General features: G+C 45.8%; 6 protein-coding genes across 6 annotated transcripts; 1 reads left to right on the top strand and 5 right to left on the bottom strand.

Annotated features, from left to right (window-relative positions):
- Nucleotides 1-2,327: 2,327 nt before the first annotated feature.
- Nucleotides 2,328-3,675, bottom strand: BGZ61DRAFT_436115 (beta-lactamase family protein; the record flags this gene model as incomplete). The annotated part of the gene is made up of 3 exons (XM_046244014.1): nt 3,531-3,675; nt 2,515-3,482; nt 2,328-2,465 (listed from the first exon to the last, which is right to left on the bottom strand). The coding sequence occupies exons 1-3, from the start codon at nt 3,613-3,615 to the stop codon at nt 2,328-2,330; spliced, it is 1,191 nt and encodes a 396-aa protein (XP_046093448.1). The 5' UTR covers nt 3,616-3,675.
- Nucleotides 3,676-6,242: 2,567 nt separating this feature from the next.
- Nucleotides 6,243-7,366, bottom strand: BGZ61DRAFT_436111 (uncharacterized protein; the record flags this gene model as incomplete). The annotated part of the gene is made up of 4 exons (XM_046244013.1): nt 6,243-6,493; nt 6,551-6,897; nt 6,973-7,208; nt 7,259-7,366. The coding sequence occupies 4 exons, from the start codon at nt 7,364-7,366 to the stop codon at nt 6,243-6,245; spliced, it is 942 nt and encodes a 313-aa protein (XP_046093447.1).
- A 1,022-nt stretch (nt 7,367-8,388) lies between these two features.
- Nucleotides 8,389-11,242, bottom strand: BGZ61DRAFT_469249 (uncharacterized protein). The gene is made up of 7 exons (XM_046247937.1): nt 10,960-11,242; nt 10,781-10,881; nt 10,552-10,712; nt 10,201-10,497; nt 9,880-10,145; nt 9,134-9,825; nt 8,389-9,057 (listed from the first exon to the last, which is right to left on the bottom strand). Exons 1-7 carry the CDS (start codon nt 11,065-11,067, stop codon nt 8,583-8,585), a joined length of 2,100 nt encoding a protein of 699 aa, XP_046093446.1. The 5' UTR covers nt 11,068-11,242; the 3' UTR covers nt 8,389-8,582.
- A 453-nt stretch (nt 11,243-11,695) lies between these two features.
- Nucleotides 11,696-12,526, top strand: BGZ61DRAFT_375613 (uncharacterized protein; the record flags this gene model as incomplete). Its single annotated transcript, XM_046242432.1, has 1 exon — nt 11,696-12,526. One exon carries the CDS (start codon nt 11,696-11,698, stop codon nt 12,524-12,526), a length of 831 nt encoding a protein of 276 aa, XP_046093445.1.
- A 276-nt stretch (nt 12,527-12,802) lies between these two features.
- On the bottom strand, nt 12,803-13,515 carry BGZ61DRAFT_286662 (organic solute transporter Ostalpha-domain-containing protein; the record flags this gene model as incomplete). Its single annotated transcript, XM_046238523.1, has 3 exons — nt 12,803-13,075; nt 13,151-13,300; nt 13,393-13,515. Coding segments are annotated over 3 exons (546 nt in total), but the record flags the coding sequence as incomplete, so codon positions are not given.
- A 3,636-nt stretch (nt 13,516-17,151) lies between these two features.
- On the bottom strand, nt 17,152-19,890 carry BGZ61DRAFT_542145 (glycoside hydrolase family 2 protein; the record flags this gene model as incomplete). The annotated part of the gene is made up of 1 exon (XM_046255142.1): nt 17,152-19,890. The coding sequence occupies one exon, from the start codon at nt 19,888-19,890 to the stop codon at nt 17,152-17,154; it is 2,739 nt and encodes a 912-aa protein (XP_046093443.1).
- Nucleotides 19,891-22,320: the final 2,430 nt, after the last annotated feature.

Here is a 22,320-nt window from a genome sequence, read left to right as displayed (position 1 = left end):
CGTCAGTTTCCTCTATCGTCTGAATCTGCAAGAATACAGTGGGGTTCCAAAAGTCCTGCAACGCCACGCGACTCGCGTCGACGATCGGAACCGCGTTTCCTGCCACCTTCATATTCAATCATCCACAACTTTTTATTATGATGTCCAATCTACAGTCTTTTGGGACCATAATATCTGGAAATCGTCAAGGAAGACAGCAAACCAGCCCCGAGCTTCGTGCGGCTATTATTGCGGCCGTACAAGCTGGAGAGAAAAGGAGTGTGGTCGCGACGCGTTTTGGGGTTACGGCAGCCACAATCAGCCGTCTGCTTCAACGGCTCGAGACAACGGCATCAATCGATCCTAGCCCTCGGTCCGGGCGTCCCCCAAGTCTGACGCCTCGGGCGAAAAGGGCTATTATTCTCGCTGTACGACAGGATGAAAGCATCTCAAGGATAGACTTGGTAGATGACCTGAGTCTTGGGGTGAGCGCCACGACTGTCCGCCGGACTTTAAATGAGGTTAACTTGCGCAAATAGAAAGCTAGGAAGAGGATCTTTTTACGAAAGGAAGATGCAGCTTAGCGGCTTCAATTTACGCGTAACTGGGTAAAAAGAGAAGAAGAATTGGGTGAGGTATAACTAAGTATTTAAGATACCCTCGTCTGCTACTATACGTATTACTTATATATCTTAGGTTATCTTCTCTAATAAGTACTCTGCTTAAGATGGCAGCGCCAATCCGGGCACCTGGGTCTGGAGGTTTACTTATAAGATTTATAACTTAAAATTTATTAATAAAATAGCTTATAGCAAGGGAGATGTAACAATAATAGTATGGGGTGTAATTTGCAAGGAGAGCCGAAGCAAGCTGGTTATTATGACCCGAGATATAGCCTCTAAGCGCGGTAGCTACTTATTTAATAGCTATATTAAAGCTCTAACTTCTAGGCTTCTTTCTAATTATAATAGCACCCGGTATTTCCAGTAGGATAATGCCGGAATCTACATATTAAAGGTCTTGATGAGCTTCCTGCTTGAGCATGGAATCTCTCTTATTAACTGGCCTCCTCACAGCCCCGATTTAAACCCCATTGAGCACATTTAGGCCAGACTAAAGAGAGATCTCTATAGAATGTTCCCTTGGGTTTCCAAATTGAAGAAAAACGCAGCTGATATCGCAAAATTTAAAGCGTGCTTGGAAGCGGCGTGGGAAGCTATCCCTCAGGACTTCATTCGGGGCCTGCTAGAGTCAATGCCGCGGAGGATCGAGGCCTGCCGCAAGGCTAGGGGTTGGTATACAAAATATTAAAGCCACGCCTCTGAGGAATCCAAAAATGTAGTTACTTTTTTGTAGCTAGTCTGTAGCCTGTGGAATTGGTATCTTTATTCTATCCGTTCCGGTCAGGGTGGTGGTGTAAGTGGGGCTGTTGCAGGACTTTTGGAACCCCGGTGTAGGTACCTCACGTAACCATGCCCAGAACTCTCTGCGTGCGACTTCTGCGTTTGAGTCACGGTAAGCATGAAAGAAGGAGCAGGAGATAATTTGGATGCGACTACAAACATCATGGGACGTTTTAGTGCATCATAATTCTGCGGTTAGGAAAAGGCGAATCGTCTAGGGGATTTGTGGACACGCATCGAATTATGACGGTGGCTAATGTGTCGTGTCGAAAGGGATGAGTAAAGGAACGGAGGCAATAGTAGATCTAAGGGATGTGTTTCAAGATGTTTGATCGACATCGCCACTCATAATATAAAAACCCAAATCAGCAACATTATTAGTTAGAAGAAACAAGAGTCTTTTTCCCTCTGCATCCGTCCCCCAAAGCTTGGTGCGACAGATTTGATGGTCGATCGATATCGATCGACTGAGGGTGATGATCGATATAAATCGATCGATCAGGGCTCGTAATCGGTCTATACGATTGATTTCCAACTCTGAAATAGATTATCTTGTATGCCTCGCGCAAAAATGAACATTGAGGTGATGTTACTACTGAGTCCTGCAATCTTTTCATGGTACCATTAACTTTTCGCGATGTCGTTCGTCCTGTCTCGCTGCTTGGAGCGAGGTAATGGGGCTTCGGCCATTTCCTTTTTCCTTCGTTCCCACTCTTTCGCAAGGGGCCCTACCGGTACCTGGGTATAATCTGTTATCGGGCAAAACAGCACAGAAGTTGCGGTAATAGTGTGGGTGCTAACAGCACGTGACAAATAGAGATCAAACAAAGGAGAAGGTGCTCGACTTTCAAGGTTGCTCCTCCCAGGCTTGCTGAAATTCATTCACAACTCCTGCGTAGTAAAACCTGCATATTTATTGACGGTAGCACCTAAACTTGAGAACGGCTATAGCGTCTGTTGCATCCCAGCCTTCGTATAGACTTCTTCTTCAAATGCCTTAATCAGAGGCTCAACCGTAGGATCCGCATGAGGAAAGACCTGGGTGCCAAAGATTCCACAGAGTCCCGCAGTACGGTCGATAAACTAGTCATCGTTAACTGGTTCAAGAATCCGGATTACAAGGCAAACATACCCAGAAGAGATTTGCGGCGCCGCTCCAAACCAGAGTGTTACGCCTGCGGTAATCATGCTTATCACCATCAATTAAGAGGCCACCGAGACCCCAGTCGTATTCGCCCGTATCGGGAAAATGTCCAACAACCCATGAGGGATCCTTCATGGCTATCTTCAGAGCCGCCTTGCTGGCTAGCGAAAGCTGGGGTTGGAATATTAGAGCCGTAGTCTGCTTCTTTAACAGTTTCTCATCATCGACGAGAATCGAGTGTAAAACTTTCAAATAGTCTCGCAAATCAGCGAAGGCGCCTTGACCACCGAAACATTCGCCTAGTCCATCACTGAAGTTCCGGGTTCCCTCCTTATACACGGTTTTACCAGTGGCGGAATCTCTGACAGAGATTGAGGCAAGTCTTGGGGCGAGTTCCGGATTCTTTCTGGGCCAGAAAGTAATCCCTTTGATTCCCAGGGGATCGAAAATATTCCTCTGCATGTAATCCTCGAGTGTCAAGCCCGTCACCTTCTCGATTACCTTCCCAGCCCAATCAAGAGAGCTACTGTATAACCATCCTTCACCGGACTCGTATACTAACGGGAAGTCAAATGCTTCATCGATTGTAGAGCTGAACTCGGCTCTACCAGTATATTGAAGCCATTGCTGTATCAAAGGACTGGTAAAAGCGTACGCAGCACCAGCGCTGTGAGTAAGTAGCTGTCGCAAAGTAATAGGGTTACTGCGCTCCTTAGTTATCGGACTACCGTCTTGCGCAAAACCAGTCAAGATCTCCTGCCTCGCGAGAACTGGTACAAAGGGCGTGACTTCATCGTCTAACTGGATAGAACCCCTCTCCACAAGCTGGAGAGCCGCAATTGTCGTTAGCAGCTTCGTCATGGAAGCGAGAGAGAATAAGGTATCCTGAGTCAGAGTTTCTTCATGGCCTGGCCCAAGCGACCGCTTCCCAGTCACCTTCGCATAGTTGAAATTGCCTAGAGGTCCGTTAGATATACCTAACACGACCGGGATCTCGTGCTTACCCGATGCATCCTTGGCCAATAGTGTGACACCGGGGACCACCCGGTCCCTGACTGCACTCTCAATCAATTTTTCAAAATTCGACATTATGAGCAATTGTCAAAAATCTTAACAAACGTCAAATGCTCAATGTTAACCCATCTGCGGTGAGTAGGGATAAGTTGTATACCTCGGCCTACTGACTAATTCAAGTGGATATCGGACACGATATGTAGCCGTCTCCGACGGAGATTAGACCTTTAAGTCCACATGTACGATGTTGCTGGGCGACTGATACATGGGCGCCGCAGCACGCCATCTTACTGGCACATGAACCCCCCACCATGACAAAGCGCCAAAACCCCGCCAACCTTTCATGACTCGTACGGATGGAAGATCAACACGAACACCTCAACACCAGATGAGATCTTTGCCACATCAATTCAGTCGCCATACCATCATTATCACTCAGAGTCGATAATAAGTGGAAATTAAACATACAGGATTTGTCAAGTGAACATAATGACCTTCCGTAAGACAATGAGGAAGTACGGAACGGACAGCACACGCACGTTGTATTCACAAATCGGAAGCTTAACATTGAGTTTTACCACTTTGAGTTCTGATCAAGGGTTGATTACCAAGCTTCTCCAACCCAATTGAGAAATCTCGTGCTTTGCGGAGTTAAGCCGTTAACTCCGTTCTGGACGCGAAGGCTCTCCAGATGAAAAGGTAATATAGTGATACTTTATATAGTAGCACTATTTATATAGTATCTTAAGCTAACTGTGACGGCTGTGCCTTTGACCGCTGTACCATAGGACAAAAGATTGGTCAATAATCGCATTGATTGCAATTACTGGGCACACTAGCTGCTCTTTTAAGCCTATCGCTGTCCGAAGGACCAGGCCGTAACACTAACTAGTTTCTTAATATATAGTCTGACTAGTAGTAGTATATAAAAGGAGATAAGCTATATAAAGTCTATTAAGAGCTATATATAGCTACTGGGCCTAATAATCTTAAGTTTTATCTTTTATAGCTAGCTATAGAGAAGTAGCTAAGCTTTATAAGAAGGATTCATGAAAGAACATCGTGATGACCCCCGAGAGTGTTACTGCACACCTCTAACCGTTACGCCATAGGGCAAAAGATTGGGCATTGATCGCAATCGTAGCAATCAACGAGGTGCATTAGCTGCCTTATCAACTGTCCGGGGGACCAGGCCGTGACAGAGAGGCACTCGAGGAAGCTCGAAAATGGGTTGAAGATGCAGAGAGAGAGGCGGATTCATCAGACTGAGTATGTTCAGCCAGAGATCAATGTCAATAATTGAAGGTAGCCAGGGTTTAGGGGATACGTTTGACACAAGCTTCAGGGAGAAGTTTTCCTGTTTATGCTCTGGCTAGCTAAGAAGAGAAAAATAAGGTTGGAGCCTCTAGAAGCCCCAGGGTGATTCAACTATATCGCCGAGCAGCTTCTTGAGTATAGTGTCCAGTCTGGCATCCTCGGTTTGTTCATTCAGCCAAGCGTCTCCTCTGCGAAGAACGTTTAGGTACGTGATCAACCATAAAGTCGCGACAACGTGCGCCCTGCTCCGAGATATCCTACCCAAGGATATCGAACACGGCATTCGTCTGGAAGCGAAACTTAAGAAGATTCAGCAAGAGCGTCGCGGAGCTTGAGCGGCATCTCCGAGTTCTTGAGAAACTTGATACGTCGTGTGAGAGACGAGCGGGTACGTGAAAACATACAGCAAGTCGGGTGCTAGTAGCCCGTGGTTCCGCTACTTGATATGGAATGAGCCTGAGCAGGAGGTGCGAAACTCTTACATGTCTGCCTCATCCCTTGACCGATAGTCGCTCACACGGCTATAAAATTACAACACGGCCACATGCATCCCTCTCACCCCTGGTGCTGGTGGCCGCCCGAGTTACGAATGGCGATAGCACCTGGAATTCGCCTGGTCCATTATCTTTACTACCCTCTTATCCGGTCATCCCCTCACTAGAACGACAATCTGAGCCGATTCATTACAGCCTGACCTGTGATTAACCAGGACGTTCCTGGGGATGTGTGTTATAACTTGCCTGCAACCGTGATGCTCCAAGGCTACTACCTTTACCTTAAAGTCGGGGCGAGCTGTAGAACCCCGTCTTCGTAGCTCTTTGAAATTAAAAATACTATGCGGCTTTACTCTTGATCAATGTGGCGTTGCAGTTGAAGTGCCTTTGTTGAAGAAGGATGACTGAAGGGTAGTTGTGCCATGCCTCTGATAGAAATAATTTCGGGTACTTATAGCAGCATCGAGCGAGCCAGCGAAGATGAGGACGTTGTGACACATGTACAGCGCATAAAATCGTTTAGGGTTGCCACGGACACCGATTCGGCACATTTGGTTAGATTTACCACAAGTCAGGGGCTCCTCTCAGTTTTCTTACTCAGGGTTGCGTAACAGTTATTCGCCTTGACGCTCATTGAATGCTGTCATTACTTCGTCTCACCTCCCGTAAAAGAACAATAGTTTTAAATGTCAGGCGCGGGGCCAGCTAACCACCCTAAGCCCAAGGCTCTGTGAGCCGTCACTAGCGATGCAGCATGATACCTGTTGCCAATAAAAGGGTAGCTCGAGGAGCGGTTGGCTCCATGTGAAGAGGATTATTGAGAGGCAGGAGAATTATAGCCAACAATGTAGTCTAATTATCCCTCGCGCCCTGTACGACCATTCAGACATTCTAAGACCCCCAACCCTGTTCTAGAATCTCTTTCGCCGTCAAGGGCTCAATATCAGGAAAGGCGTTATTAAGCGTCTTCTCAGGCTTAAAATCAAACTGGCCATCCTCAAACATGGTGCCAAAGTACGCCAGCATGGATTGGAGCACCTCCTTACGGACGAAGTCGTAGGCGTACTTATGGGACGGAAGTTCAGTTATCTTCCCTTCCCGCAGCTTCTCCACGGAATCATACTCAACGTTGAATTTCGTTTCTAAGCATTGTGTTAGTCATGAAACAGAGTAGAACCATGACGATTGGAGCGAAATACCTTTGGCTTCCTCAGCAAGCTTGCGGAACTCATTCCAGGTGAGTTTGTCGCCGATGACGTAAGACTCCTTCTCCCACTTCTCCAGGCCTAGCAGTCTTCCTGTATACTTGGCAACGTCAAAACTATGGGTGAAGACCACTGGCACGTCGCCGGAGCCGGGGATACCAGCAGTGTTGTGCGCAACATCGAGAACAAGGGTAGTAGGCTGGAGGTATGACTTAACCTTGGGCATGCCAAAGTAATCAAGGAAAAAGCCGTTCAGAACTGTGGTCCACTCTAGCGATGTGGTTTTCTCCAGCTCTTCTCTAGACTGAATCTTGCCTGAGGCTGGATAGAAGGAGGTCTGTCTGAAGGTGGGATTTGTATTAGCGGGTATAATTCAGGCAAGGGAAGGGGGGTTAGGAGGGCATCCTGCTACTCACTCCTTTTTGTAGGTAGCGCCGAACACGCTCGCAATGAATCTCTTGGTGACGAAAGACTGCTCAGCGGCACGAATGAGGGGCAGCTCCGCGTCTGGAGGCGCCGATCCGCCCAGACCGATCGCAGAGATAAGTGTGTCGATATTGTTTTTCTCGAGCACCTCGACAATGCTAGACACGCTGGAATAATCCACGGGCACAATGCGGGCGCCCAAGGTCTTCTCAAGCTCGGGGTTTTCCTATAGCGGGTTAGGAGAGAACACAGCTCCATTTGCGGGAGTATGCGCACCTTTCTTGAGAGAACAATAACCTCGTACTTGCCCAGCGCTACGATGGCCTCGACGATGGCACGACCGAGGCTGGCGGTTCCGCCGGAGACGGCAACGACGGAAGTCATGTTGAAAACGATAGGTTGACAAAAGGGCGATATGAAGTTCAGGAAGAGGTTTCTGTGCAGAGTCGGAGTCTGAGAAGATAACCTATCTATAACATACGGGAACTAGAGTATTTATGCGGATGTAAACTAGCTTCACCGATCGAAGCGGACCCAATTTGCATCCGCCCAGTGCTTCGATTATGTTCCTGGCCAATCCACAAGAGGGTCGCTAGCGACTTGGCCGGAGTTTGTTAAAGATGCCGAGCCCGATGAATTCGTGCCGATGTGCTTGATTGGTCATGGCTCCTCCGGCTTAGAAATCCCCATCCCATCCCACATCCCACATCGTCCACCCCAGTCCTCTCCACTTTACCCGTAGGGTCTTACTAAGTGGGCAAGCCCACTTAGTAAGACCCTACGGGTAATTGAAATGAGTCCCAGTAGTAACATTGCGCCTAAACATAGAACTACTTACATGTCTGACTCCCCGGTTATCTCTTGATTTTCTTTCTACAGTACTCCTCTATCCACTTTCTCTTTAACATAAAGCTTAGTATTTCATATTATTTTTACTTCTAATTATATATTTAATATTAGTCTATAATGACTTCGTTTAGGAAAAAGGTTATTTAGAAGTCAAGTTGGCTACTGGCTATATTTTGCGGGTACATTATCGAAGTTAGCGCCCTAGCGGATCTTGCTAAGGCACGTTAAGGTAAGCAAGCTATGAACCTTTGCCAGCGATTTCCGGTGACGACAAGGGCATGATGTTGATGAAACGCGTCATACCGACAGCAAATATAGCCTGCCTCAGTGTGTAAAAGCCGGCACTTATGGAACCTGGGCCAAGGTAACATGCGGTCCCCGAAAGCACCGACCCGAGCTCATGCAGCAAGTTTCCAGGGGTAGTTAGCCCACCAACATGTCATCCCCCGCTGCTTGTGGAGTGTTGATGTCGCGTCACATCTCCGTCTGCCGAGGATCTTGTTCTGAGAGACGGGGAAGTCGAAGTTGCGGGAATCGTTATATCTGTGTTCACGCATTTCTGCATAAAACCTGAAGGTAATATATATTCCTGCATCATTGTCCTCTTGACACAGAACAGTCGTCCCTGTTGCTTCACATTCAAGCTCGTAACACTGCCTCATCTCCTATCAACAATCTGATATTGTTCATCCACCGCCACCATGCCGTACTTGTCAATCATGACTCCTACCATCTCAAACAAAAAGCCATATTAAAAGCTATTGAAATCGTTCGAATACATAACTGAATTGATCCCGGTGGTGAACCAGTCATTCGAACTCAGCGTCTTTCCGCTCAGTGTCAACGACGAGCTTTCATTTCGACTCACTCTCAGCAATTGTATCCTTTTAAACTCGGTCTGTATCTCTCGAGCTTCCGAGCTATCATTAGATAGTATTGGGGCGCTATCATTCAACACTGTGGACTGGGTCGTGCCAAGGTTCATCCACTCACCCTGGAACCGACCGGCGAGAATGGCCCTGTGGATTGCCCTTGACGCAACACCATGCAGAGCGCGCACTATGAGGTATCCTCTTGCTTTGTCTCTGTCAGAGTCATACTTCTCGAAGAGGGTAAGAATTCTTTTGAGCATATGAAGATCTCTCAGCACCCCTGGTGACTCTTTGTTTTGTAGGATATTGAGGAAAATGACGTCGACACTCCATGCCAAATGGTCAAGTAGATATCTGTATAATATCACCTTAGTGAGTCCTTGGCCGACGTAAAAGAAGACACCAAGATAAATAGTTAATAGCTCCTTACATCGTAAATGGATGACGAACGTCGTGGTAACCCAGCAATGAAAGCGATGCCCGTGCTGCGTTGATGCATTTGACCTGGCTGGTGCTTGCACCGCAACTTGGACTATAATTGCTCAACGGATGATCAAATGTTACGCTGTGCACAGCGATCATTAGTTGGAAATAGGTGCAATGGAGAGTCGTGAGAGCCATTAGGAGTCCGTATTCAACATTTGGAAGCGGCTTATGTGGGTTGATAATTTCGGGTATCCGGTTTCTCCAGCCTTGAAGCTCTTCATCGAGTTTGTTGACGCCGGCATACAGCAGTTCTTTGGAGTGATTAGACGTGAATCCAGATCGAAGCATGCGATAGCATTTGTTCTGTATTTCAGCCAGTAACACTTGTTCGCGCAGAAAATTCATGGTTGAGCCATCAGCAAATGTATGTGAACTGTAGCCATCATCTGGTTGTTCCTCAGGCAGCGGAGGACGGAGGTCGTCTGATATGCAGGGCGGTTTTCCCAAGCGCATGGAGAGATCCCTATCAACGATGTAAGCTTGCCAGAAGAGTCGCTGTTTGTGAAACGTATCCGATTTCTGGTTGATCTTTGAGCCAGCTGGCTTGCTGTACCCTGCTATCATGATCATTTGTGCGGCAGCCCCAAGAATAGTGGCGGCGTGATTGTTTCTCGATGTGAGCATAAGGTAGAAAGTCTTTCATTCTTAGTAATCCACATCGTTTTATCGATTATGGGCGGGATTTCATACCGTTGACAAGCATACACCGATTGTGATGATATCTGGCGTGTCTGTGATGATGTATGGAAGCGTTTTAAGGGTGTTTTGCAAAAGTTTCTCGGATTGCTCATTTCGCATCCCACTCATAGTGCGAAGGGAAACTGCGCAAACGATGCTCAAAGCAGCATACCGGCTTGCAACAGGGCACGCCGTAGCGATTGGGCCATTTTGAGCCAAAGCAATCAGGTGTTCTTCCGGAAAGAGGCAGATATTCTGGTTTAAAGGACGCAAAAAGTCTGACCGAGTTGAATGAGCAAGTGCATCTGGGTAATTTAAATAAGTGGTGCATACCTGCTAGACAATCGTTGATCACATTTTGCGGTGGAAGGGGATCCATATGGCTAGCATCGAAATGTAGTGTGGGGAGGTTTTGTGAACCTTCCACATGCTGCAACACCTGGCTGAAGCTATTGTCTCCCACTATCGTATCGACCCATAGTGCACTTTGCTGGGAAAGTATGGAGCAGGAGCCTTCCAGTGGGAAGCTAAGTTGGGTTGAAAGAGGAGGGAGTGGTGAAACGGGGTGAGTAACAACGTCATTTTCGCCCTCGCCACCGCCGTCTCGCTCCAAGATTGGCGGGTTTGGTGCTGCTCGAAGGTTAGAACGAACAAATGCCACATACTGACTAGGCGAAATATTACTAGTAACCTCTGCAATGCTCTGCAAGATTGACCCTTCATCAAGGACGGTTTGATTCGTCATGGTTTGCTGACAGGGCTGGTCAACAACAGCGCGTTTCGCTTGATGTAGAGATAATTTGCGCTGGATTTCGTCTAGTCTGTGGGACATATCGCGGTACGACCTAAACGTCGGTAGGCGAGTGTTAGAGACGTATGTGCCGCAGTGCTGAAGCATCACCCTAGACCTTACACTCTGCTACTATGAGCTCGTTTTCTGCTTTGTGGGTACGAACACGAGTCCTCGCGCTTTCGGCAGTTGGAGCATGTAGGCTCGACACCATCACATTTGACCTACACCACCGGAAGTCAGCTGAGCTATCCCGTTGCCACCTCGCGCAGAAGCGTGATTTCCCGGATCAATGAGACAACCTTCCGTTTCCGGCAGATGGTACATGACCAGCGAGGCTTCTCCCTCATAGCTGGCACCGCCGCCGACGGAGTGGCCACTGGCATGGCTTGTGGATGGGGAGGAGACATGGAGACAAATCGCAGCCGAAGCCCAATCAAATCAGCCTGCGAGAGTACTCCCCGGAGGCTGCCTGGTCAGACAATATGATGAGGCGCCAGGGAAGGTGAGATTGGCGCTTGCTATACCCTGGGAATAGGATGAGGTTTTCGGGTTTTCGCAGTTCGGCCATTCGCACCTTTTGTGACCGTACGATGCCGATACAAGCTGTCCTAGGGGGAAAAGGAAAGGCCGAGATGGTGGCCAATTAACGGACCAATCATTCCTTTGCCATTTGCTGCTGGTGGAGTCAGAGATTGGCGCCAAGAACATATTCCGAACCCGTGCTCCGAGGTGGTTGTCCGATTTCGACATATTCCGAAGCCCGAGCGCCGATTCATCGTCTCCACAACGGAGTAGCGATGAAGTCTCCAACAGAGACCTTGGGCTTTCCGCGGCTCGGAAAAGTAATATATGCTTCATTGTCCGAGGTAAATCAAGATATGATATAGCATCCTAAGTGGTTGAGTTCCCCCTCATACCGCACATAAGAATTGTTCGGTTCTGCTCTCGCTGTTGGCATTTCAGAAACAGTGAGACGCGCCCATGTTGCTCGCCCAGACAATGATATCAATTCCTCCATACGATCAATCTCTTTCAATGACTCAACGACTTACGTTTTTAACACTACCCGTTGAAATACGCCTGAACATCTATAGTTGGGTGCATGCTGATCATGCTGTTCAGCATGCGCAACTAGACCCAGGGTACCCTACTCCCCCCATGACGATATATATGACAAAATCCATTTCCCCGGAACCAGTGGCGCAGCTTACTCCTATTCAACTTTCGTCAGATGGCCACAACCCAGGCAAACTCTCAGTCAAAGCAGAACAACAAAATCTCCGACTTCTACACCAGAATCGGCCGCTCTCCCGAATACCTACGTCGCTCTTAGTAGTAAATAGACAAGTATATCTAGAAGCAAAGAGTGTGCCATTTTTGGAAAACGAGTTTGTCTTTATCAACTGGTTCTCATCTGGCTTGTCATTAGCAAACTCGTTTGTCGCTGTCTTGGCACCGTGGCAACAGGAACTTCTGCGTTTTGCCAGACTTGAATCGTTTACAATCGACTTTCAAGAGAGCGGACACGAAAAGTGGAACCACCTATGTCGATTGTTTTCTCTTGGGCTCTGGGGTTTGCGACTAAGGATCCAGGAGGGGAAAATCCCATTTATTTCATCAGGGCCTGGAAGCGAAAACCAGGTCGCCGCCAGCTCCATGCCTGAGTCCTCCTGGAAATGCATGGTACTCGCACTGGCAGAGATGAAGGCGTTGAGGTGGCTCGAGATAGAACTGAGTATTGTAGGATGGAGTAAGTCTCAGAAGACAATCTGGTGCAAGAAACTTGAGGAATGTGTAAACATGACAAAAGAAAAAGTGGAGAGAAAGATTCAAGTCCTTTGCGTGGAATTACAGACGAGTCATTGAATGCGTTGTAACTATCTTAACAGCTTGATGAAATAGCAAAATGAACCGAATGTACGGTGGCAGCCCGCTGCCCTCATACATCCTTCTCATGCTTCCTTTCGGAAAGAAGCCTACAATATGTGTTATGACTGGATCCATGGTCTAAAGTCCCCCAAACTATCCACCTCTCCTTTGGTACTGGCCCTCCAATGCGGTATACTCGGGTAACAGGCTATCTTCCTCGGCTCGCATCTTTGCCAGACGACTGTCTCTTGAGTTCATTGTGAAAGCAAAGGCAATCGCGTCGACAATTTCTCTGGTATTTATCATATCCACATAGGCACGTACTCCTATGATGCCTCCATGGTAACGGGATTGTTGGCCCTGAGCTAAGCTCGGGAGATTATGGATAAGGTAGGGGTTCCATGAATATGCATACAGGAAGAAGATGGACAATGGGACCATCTCAAGACATGTGAGTAAGTTTGAAATACCAATATTGATATCCGCAAAGGTGAGAGTGTCGGTCGGGTCGAGTGCGTTGATATCTGAAAGGATCCAAAATATGATCTGTTTGGTTAGGATGATTAGTGTCAGAAAATCAGTTCGCCTGCACATGTTTCGAAATGAGTACGGAAGGCTTACTCTCTGTAGAAAACCTAGTCCAACCACTAACTTAAAAGCAAACAGCTTGGCTAGAGGTTTGTGCTCCTTGGTGTGAGTTTTAAGGGCCTTGTAGAACTTGAGCACCGACAATACGGCGAGGACAAGCAAAATGTTGCGTATTACACTGATCTTTATTGGAATATTGCCTAGTGTCAGTTTCAACGTTCAGTGCAGTGGGCAAAAGAACGCTAGCAAGCGGTGTGGTCCGTTATGTCACTCACCCATAGTTTCGCAAAGTATGGCTTGGTGACGTACTCGCAATAAATACCAGCCACCTCAATAATTTCTGTGGCAATTGCAGCAGTTAATGAAACGACAGGATATTGAAATATCATTAACCACCGACGCTACAGAATACTCAAGTTAGCGCTCTCACAGGGGTTTTGATCTTGTTCAATAGGGAGGATTGCTGATTCGGTCTGGGCTCGGCCTAGTCTTTCTTCCCTGAATTTTATTCTAGTTGATGTAGAGTGTTGTATTAGCATCCTCGAATTACTCTATCCAAATATATTTTATGTGCTTCATCATTCTACTCTATCCATCCCATACTGAAGACGTAATATTGGTGAAGTGCGAGCAATTTCTGATAGGTCACTGGTGCGTAAGTGATAGATGAGATTCAAGCCTTGCCATACTGATTTATAGAGCATGGGATTCAGTAAAATAACATAACTAATGAGTCTAGGGTCTCAAGGATGTTAGTCTTGGTTTTGAATCGACTGCGAGGAGTTGAGATAAGCCGCTCACTAGCACTTTCACGGGTAGAATACGTAGAAATGAGTGACTCTAATGGGGTAAGGGTAAACTACTTCCAGTACACAATTTTACTAGGTTTGTTTTGAGTCTGGTTGATGTTCTATATTTTGATCAATTTTCACGGCGTCGAATTCTTCATGGTAGCATCTAGGTCTTACAATTTCAATATGAGAGATATGTATTGCATCTATATAGACCGTGTATATAAGTCCCTTTGCCAGCTTAGACCTTCAACTAACGGCATAGTACTGAAATGGCCAGGTGAATTGCGACAACAGCCATAAGAGAACAGTATTTAACCTGAAACATGTTATAGAACATGTCATAACCCTACCTCTCATACAACTTATAGCTTTCTATTCAAAAACAGACATCGACCACTGGAAGGTGCGTACATTGGTTATAGCAACGGTACTTAAGTTGACCCACCAATTAACGGATCAGGGGCTTAGCTGACCACTCCACTTACACCACATCTAAAATCACTATTCAACTTCAAATACAAATAAAATAACAACCAATACGCCTAATTCTCTCCGCCTTCCTCAGCTGGCCCCCGCAACTTTACCACCCCTGAACCCCGCAAGCCCAAGAGGGCTAGCTACTCGCTCGCACTGCGTTGACAAAAACCAGGGGTTTTGATATCTTCGTGCTATCATGGCCCGAGTCGGGCCATGGATGAGACGGGGAGGCATTTATGTAACAGGCCGACAGGCTTTAGCAGCAAAGTATAGGGACGTAAGGAATCCGCGTCCCCAATAAGAAGCCGCATCTCACCGCCAAGACATTTACCATCTATCCCTCCATCTATCCGTCTAACTACTAGCTGCCAGCCATGCGCGTGTCTAGGCTCAGCGCAGCTGTCACTGCCTTTATTTTCGCTCTAGCAGCAGCTATTTGCGTGTTATTAAGTCCAGTATTCAGTACATTCTCGAGAATGACGACCTCTATGTTGCTATCAACAAGACGAATGGCCAGATAGGCGATTTGATGCTTGGTGGCCAGGACCTCGTAGGTACGGGTAGAGGACTCTACCTTGACTGCTATTGCGTTCCGGAGGGGTCGTGGGCCTCTGGGAACTCTAAACTCGTTAAGTATTAGCTTATTAAGGATACTGACTTCTCTAGAATTGCTTATAGTGGTATTATTATAATAGATACTTATTATAAAATTAACTAGATTTTATTATAGTATTAGTTTTTAAGAGAAGATAAGATAGACTTATATTTATTTATTTATATTATTTATAATAATAATATTATTAATTGTAATATAAATAAGTTATATATTTTATTTTAACTTAAGTTAATTTTATAAATATATATTTATAATAATAAGAATAATTAAATATTATACTTTAAGTTTATTAATATTAATATTTAAAATATTATAATATATTTTAGTAATATTATAAAAGAATTTTTTATATAATATTTTAACTTTTATATAAAGTATAGCTTTTTTAGCTTATAATATAATTATAAAGTTTATAAAATATACTTAAATAATATAATAAATAAGGCTAGTAAAATTCTTAGCTTATAAATAATTTATAATAATATTAAAACTTATTATAATAAGCTTTTATATTTAAATATTATAGCTTATAATATTATAATTATTAAATATCTACTTATATATAAAAAAACTTATATATACTTATTTTACTAGTATAATTATATAGTTAGTAACTATTATAATATATATATACTAAATATAATAAATAGCTTTAATTATATTTAAAGTTTTTTATATTATTACTTTAATAAAAATAGTATTTTAAATAAACTAGCTATTAATATTATTTAGTATATAAATTAATCTTAAAATATTAACTTTTATAATAATATTATAAAGTATATATTAAATTATAAAATTAATAATAAATAAATTATATTTAAAGTAAAAATTAACTTTTTAAATAATATTAAAAGGCTAATTACTATTTTTATAAAAAGTAATTAAAAATTTTAAAATAATATAATTTACTTTAATAGCTTATAATTTTAAAGAGATATTAATAAGTTAAAAAATATTAAAATCTCTTAAATAATAATAAGTATTTACTAGCTTATTATTTATATTAATAGAATTTTTAGCTAATTTACTTATAATAATATTATAATTTTTAAGTTTAAATATAACTTAATAAATATTTATAAATTTAGCTAAAATAAAAAGAAAGTTAATAAAGAAATTTAATATATTAATAAGCTTAATAAATTTACTAGTAAATTTAAATATAGCTATAAATTTTAAATTAAATTTAAGCTATAATTTAAAAAGTATTATTTATATTAAGCTATTTATAACTTTTTTATAAACTTTTTAAATAATCTTAACTTTAAGATAAATAAGAGTAATTTTATAAAAAACTTTAATTATATTTATTAAAATAAAGTTTTTAAAGTTAAAAACTTTTTTTATAATATATTATATCTTAAAAATATTAATAACTAAACTATTTATTTTAACTTAAATAAAAACTAACTTTATAATACTAAGTATACTATTTTTATAATTTAAATTACTAAACTTAAAATAAATACTAATAACTCTATATTAATTTACCCTATACCTTTAATATTAATAATACTAATATTAAAATATAAATTCTTCTATAATACTATAGTATATCTTATAGTATAAAAAGTAAGATTAGCTACTATAATTTTAATAAGAAGTTTATTTTCCTAACTAATATCTTAAAGAAGAGCGAGAACTTATTTATCTTAAGCCTTCTATATAATACCTCAAGCGTAGAACCGGCACAGCTGCCTTGGACTACCTACGTCCAATACGATGCCCTTAGGCTAGAGTTTAAGTAAGAGAAACTGGACTGGAGTGTTTCCGCCGGCCATGATAACATACGAATGGAAAGTTCAAAAGGCTGTCGAGGCGTCGTCGCGGTAGCTAGGTAGCTAAAATATCAAATTGGCTGTGTAGGTTTTCACCTGAATTATGCAGTCAGCTCTACAGCCCCGCAGGACACAAACTCGAGCCCTGCCCTCATCAAGTAGTCGCGGCATCACAAGTCTCTTTCTCGATCGAACGTGGCATTGTTAATCACTTTGAATCTCTCAAGGTAGAGTATTCAATTCGTCACTGAAGGTGATATTTCGGTCGATACCTGTTAGATAGGACCACATCCGATTGACGCCTCTCACCACCATTTTCTGGTCTCCCTACCCACGCTTTCCTATCTATGTATGAAACGCCGGCCATTAATTCGCCCTCACTGTGACCTTGCTCTCCTTAAGGCCGTCAACCTCAGCAGAGACAGTGATCTTCCCACCCTTGGCTCCCTTGCCGTCCCTCGTGGACCGCACAATCGCCAGCGCCTTGCCACTAAAGGCCTTCTTCTCCAAGGAAGCAAACGACACTAGGCTCGCCGCATTTCCATTGTCCGTTGCGATGATCTCGCCAGGGCCGTTCTGAGAGAAGCGGATGGTATGGCTTGCCTCGGGTACCACGTTGCCATTCTTGTCCACCACCTCGGCCGAGATGAAGGACAAGTCGTAACCGTCAGCGTCAATCTCGGTGCGATCCGCCGTCAGACGCACCGCGGCTGCTTCGCCCGCCGTCCGCACCGTGTCCTCGGCCCATTTCTTGCCACCCTTGTACGCCACCACGTGCAGCTCGCCCGGCGCATACTTGACGTCATCCCAGCGGAGGCGGTACTGGTCGCCTTTTTTCTTGCGCCCCAGCGACTTCTTGTTGAGGAACAGCTCCGCCTCGTCGCCCGACGTGAAGACATGGACTGGCGTCACTTTGCCCTCGCGGTCCGGCCACGTCCAGTGCGGCAGGAGGTGCGCCATGGGCAGGTCTGGACGCCATTGTGACTGGTACATAAAAAACCGGTCCTTCTTGAAGCCCGCCATGTCGATGATGCCAAAGTAGCTGCTCCGAGAGGTGTTGTAGGGTGTTGGCTCCCCGAGGTAGTCCCAACCTGTCCAGACAAGCCCGCCCGAAACGAACGGGCTCGCTCTCTCTGACGCGAAAACCTTGTCAGGGCTGGACCCTGCATCGGACGTGTACAGCTCATAGGCGCTGACATGGCCCAGCGTCGCGTTACCTCCAGAGGTCTCGTTGACTGGAGCGCTTTCAAGGGTCACGGGGAAGATGTACGTGCCCCGGGAGCTGACAGACGAAGCCGTCTCGCTGCCGACGAGGAGCTTGCCGGGGTACACCTTGTGGAAGAGAGGATAGGCGGGAGGAGTGTAGGAGGCGTTGTCTCTCACTTGGACGTAGTTTGGCCCGTCAGAGATGCCAGCGCCCTGGTAGTTGACGCTCAGGATGTCCGAGGCGTCCATGAGTGCGGCTCCTGGCGTCCCCGGCCTGACGTGGCTCAGGGACACCGTGGCCGGGCGTGTTGTGTCCTCCTCGAGGATTATGTTCTTCAATGGGTAGACCAGAGGAGCAGTGGAGTCATTCCGTTGCTCACGGACCTCGTTGCCGAAGCTCCAGATGATGATGGAGGGATGATTGCGGTCGCGTCGGATGAATGCCCGCAGGTCAGGCTCGTGCCAGTCGTCCCAGACGAGATGGTAGTCATTGTCTCTCTTGGCGGTTTTCCAACAGTCAAAAATCTCGTCAATGACCAGGAAGCCCATCTTGTCAGTCAACTCGAGCAGCTCAGTGGCGGGAGGATTGTGCGACATGCGGATCGAGTTGACGCCCATCTCCTTCAGCGCGTCGAGCTTCCGTGTCGCGGCCCTCAGATTGAAGGCGGCTCCGATAGACCCTAGATCATGGTGCTCATTGACACCCTGGAACTGGATACGCTCGCCGTTGACAAGTAAGCCGTCATCAGAGGTAAATTCAACGCTGCGAATGCCGAATTGTGTCGTGTAGCTGTCAATTTCCTTGCCATGGGTATTGTATATCTTAGTGACGGCAGCATAGAGATTAGGGGTTTGCGTAGGCGGCGGGCCCCAGAGCTTCGGATGCTTGATCTTGACGGACTTTCTGGTGGCTTTCTTTCCATCTGCGTCGACCTTCACCGTCGCACGCGGGAAGTCAGCCACCTTCTTGTCGGGCTGCCCCTTTTTCGCATCATACACGTGCACAGAAGTTTCCACTTGGACCTCCGTCGCTTCCTTTGCATCGTTCTCCACTTCGACCACAAGGTCTAGAGTCGCCAACTTGGTGGACACGTCCTTGGTCGTGATGAAGGTGCCGTATTGGCCAACGTGCGTCGTTGCGACCTTGCTGAGCCACACGCTACGGTAGATGCCGCCGCCGGGGTACCACCGCGACGACAGTCGAGGATTGTCGAGACGGATGGCGAGCTGATTTTCCTTGCCCAGCTCGACGTACGGAGTCAGATCCAGGCGAAACGAATTGTAGCCGAACGGCCACCCGCCCACCAGCTCGCCGTTGAGCCAGACCATAGTGTAAGACATGGAACCGTCGATCTCGAGATAGAGCTTCTTGCCCTTGTCCTCGTGCGACACGTGCAGCTTGCGGCGGTACCAACCCACGCCGTGGACGGGCAAACGGCCCATTCGGCTGTCGATGATGGCCACATCGTCGGGCTCGGTGTAAAAAGGACCCTTGATAGCCCAGTCATGCGGCAGGGTGACGTCTTCCCAATTGCTGTCATCGAAGTGGTTTTGCACATAGGGGACTTCGCTGCCCGGGTGGCCTTTAGGGCGTTGGTGATGCTTTGTCGGATCCCTGATAAACCTGTTGGCTGAGGGCAGAATCCATGACTTAAGCGTAGTGGCGTCCGTGAGATTGGCGAGGTCTGGGCGCTGGTCGTATATGAGCCCATCCGGGTTTGTCTCGGAGCGCCAGAACCGCCATCCGGAGTTGAGGTTGTCTCGCTCTCGACAAGACGCCGGGGGCTCCTGTTGATCACGTCCGGGTGACCTGACTGAGGCAGCGCCAGCTAGCTGGTTTGCGGACAGCAGCAACCCCAAAGAGAGGAGCGCGTGCGACACACGTCGAATATAAACCATATTGATTTGACAACTAGCAAAGATTGCCCGTGTTGTCTAGAGTCTAGAGCCTAGTCATGGCTATGCCTTCGAACTTTATATTGCCCGCTGCCCTCAACCTGCCTGCTGGTAACTCGTAGAAGTGCCCATGCTAGCTCGAAACAATCCCCGTCATCTTAATAGTGGTGGAAAATCTTGTGCCAAACGATGCCACGAGTGCCTGCTAACGAATCAACAGTCTCGTGTTAGATGTGCCGAAGGACGACATAGGACCCTTGCTAGCGACCAATACTCTCGTGGTAGATGTGGCCGAAGGACACCCTATCCCGGGGTGGAGCGGAGGCTATCACGGCAATGAAGTCCTGTCGGTCAAACGTACACCGACCTCCAATGACGTGATCGGGGTAGCCTGGGGAAATATGCGGGGTTGGCCACACTTGCTCCTAATTAGGCATTGTTGCCGTTCAAGGAGAGAACCAAGTTTGATTGCCAGGTACCTACGCGATCCCCGCAGCATACCAGTCCATCCGGCTTGTGTCCGGGGAGAAGCTTCACTTGACTCCCTCAGGTCTGGCGGTCATGACAACCGGGGCAGCTGTTCCCATGGCCGACAGAGCGTTGTTTCCAAATGACGGACTAGCTAGTTTCTCAGCCACCTGCCCCATTGCTCCTCTCAGTTTTGTCGGCCGCCACTACTGAATGAATGATAAGCACACTCGCATGAGCAGTGAAATCGATGTGTGATCAACGAGCCCTCTGGACCATTTTCTTGGACTCCCCCAAACAACTCGAAGGTATCTACTTAAGAGTTTTTTGCAATACGCTGAATGAAATTACTAAATCGGTAGAGGCGCTTCTGAAATAATACAAAGTTAGAAAGCAAGTTTGGATTTGGGTTGTTCTACGCCGCCCCACCCCGGTGCCGTCACCGCTGCCACAATCTCTCGTCAAACTCAACTCTCAATAGAAGAGCTCAATAGCATCGAGAACCTATCGGAGCGGTTTTAGGTTTTATTCCCTTCACATTTGAAGGATGACTTACACAAGAAGGAGACAAGAAGCCGTCACCATTGCTCCCAGAGACAACACTGATCACAAGGACATTCTCGCCTTTAACAAGGGTGCCCGCCGGAATGGCCCAAGTGTAGACAGTCATGTCACCGTGCCATTTGCCCTTTGCAACACAACCTTAGCTGATATACTCAAACGTAGCACTTTCAAAGACCAAACATACCTTGGTCGGGTATCGCGAAGGTGTTTCTGGTGGCCCAGAAGGATCTGCGCCCGTAAAGTCGTTTACGGCAATGCTAGGTCTTCCACCAGAGATTGCTATGGTCGTGGCAATCCTGAGCGTCGTTGCTTTGTCGGTGGCGGCATCAAGGTTAAACTGGACGACGCGTGCATTATTGAGGTCCTTGAAAATGATTATAGGGAATTCCTCGTCGGTCGACTCTCTTACAATAAAAGTTGCAGTATCCCAATTGCCTATCTGCTTATTAGATAGATATATATAGTATATCTTATCTATATTTAAAAAGCTAGTAGATTTGCTATTATATTCTCTAATCTAGAAAATAGTTATCTAGTCTTATATAATAATAGATTTTAAGATAGCAATATCTTTTATTATAATTTTACCTATTTTAATAATAATAGTAAAGTTTGCTGCTAGTAACTTGCCCTAGTATAAAACTTAGGTATATTCTCTAGTAATAAGTACTAGAGACTTAAAGTTCTTATTATTATCTATATAAACTTATTACTAATACTTATTATTATACCAATATAGCATCTTTAGGTATTTATCTAATATACCTAAGATAATACCCTTAATATAGCCTCTACTGCTCTTAGTAATATAACCTTTAAGATTAAGATTCTAAAAGAAGATAATATCAAAGTTGCTAACTTTAGAAATACCGCTACCCGTAAACAAGAAGATATAAGAGCCGTGGAACCCCTAACGATAGGGGTCGTAAAATTTTTCTCCGTGATTCATGTAGAAAGTGACGGCCTGATACTCGTCGAGGTTGAGGTTAATATCCCTACCAAATGGCCCACCGGTGGAGGCGTCAAAAGCTCGGATAGGCTTGACAAAGCATGCATGCACCGTAGGAGACGTTCGGTAGGCGCAGTGGACTTGATCGTCGATGAAACGCTCATTTGAGTAGTGCTTGACTTTGCTGTGAGTATATGAAAGTCTGTCAAATAGTCGGCTGCTTACCTTTGATCGAGTTTCGTCTCCAACGATATATATATCTTGTCACACTGAATGGATAGGATCACGATGATGATGATGAAAGCTCTTGATTTCTAGCTAAGGGACGGGCCTAGAGCCCGTCTTTTATACACGATGAAGACGGCTGCTGCCGGAGGCGGCAGTCCGTCGCCGCCGCACAGGGGCCGGGGCCCTGTGGGGACCGGGGACCGGGATCGTGGTCATAGGGCCGG

This window comes from Ilyonectria robusta (assembly GCF_021365365.1).
Source record: "Ilyonectria robusta strain PMI_751 chromosome Unknown BGZ61scaffold_94, whole genome shotgun sequence".
NCBI classification, from domain to species: Eukaryota; Fungi; Ascomycota; class Sordariomycetes; order Hypocreales; family Nectriaceae; genus Ilyonectria; species Ilyonectria robusta.
Note: the sequence above shows the minus strand (reverse complement) of the source record. Positions and strands in the feature narration are given on the sequence as shown.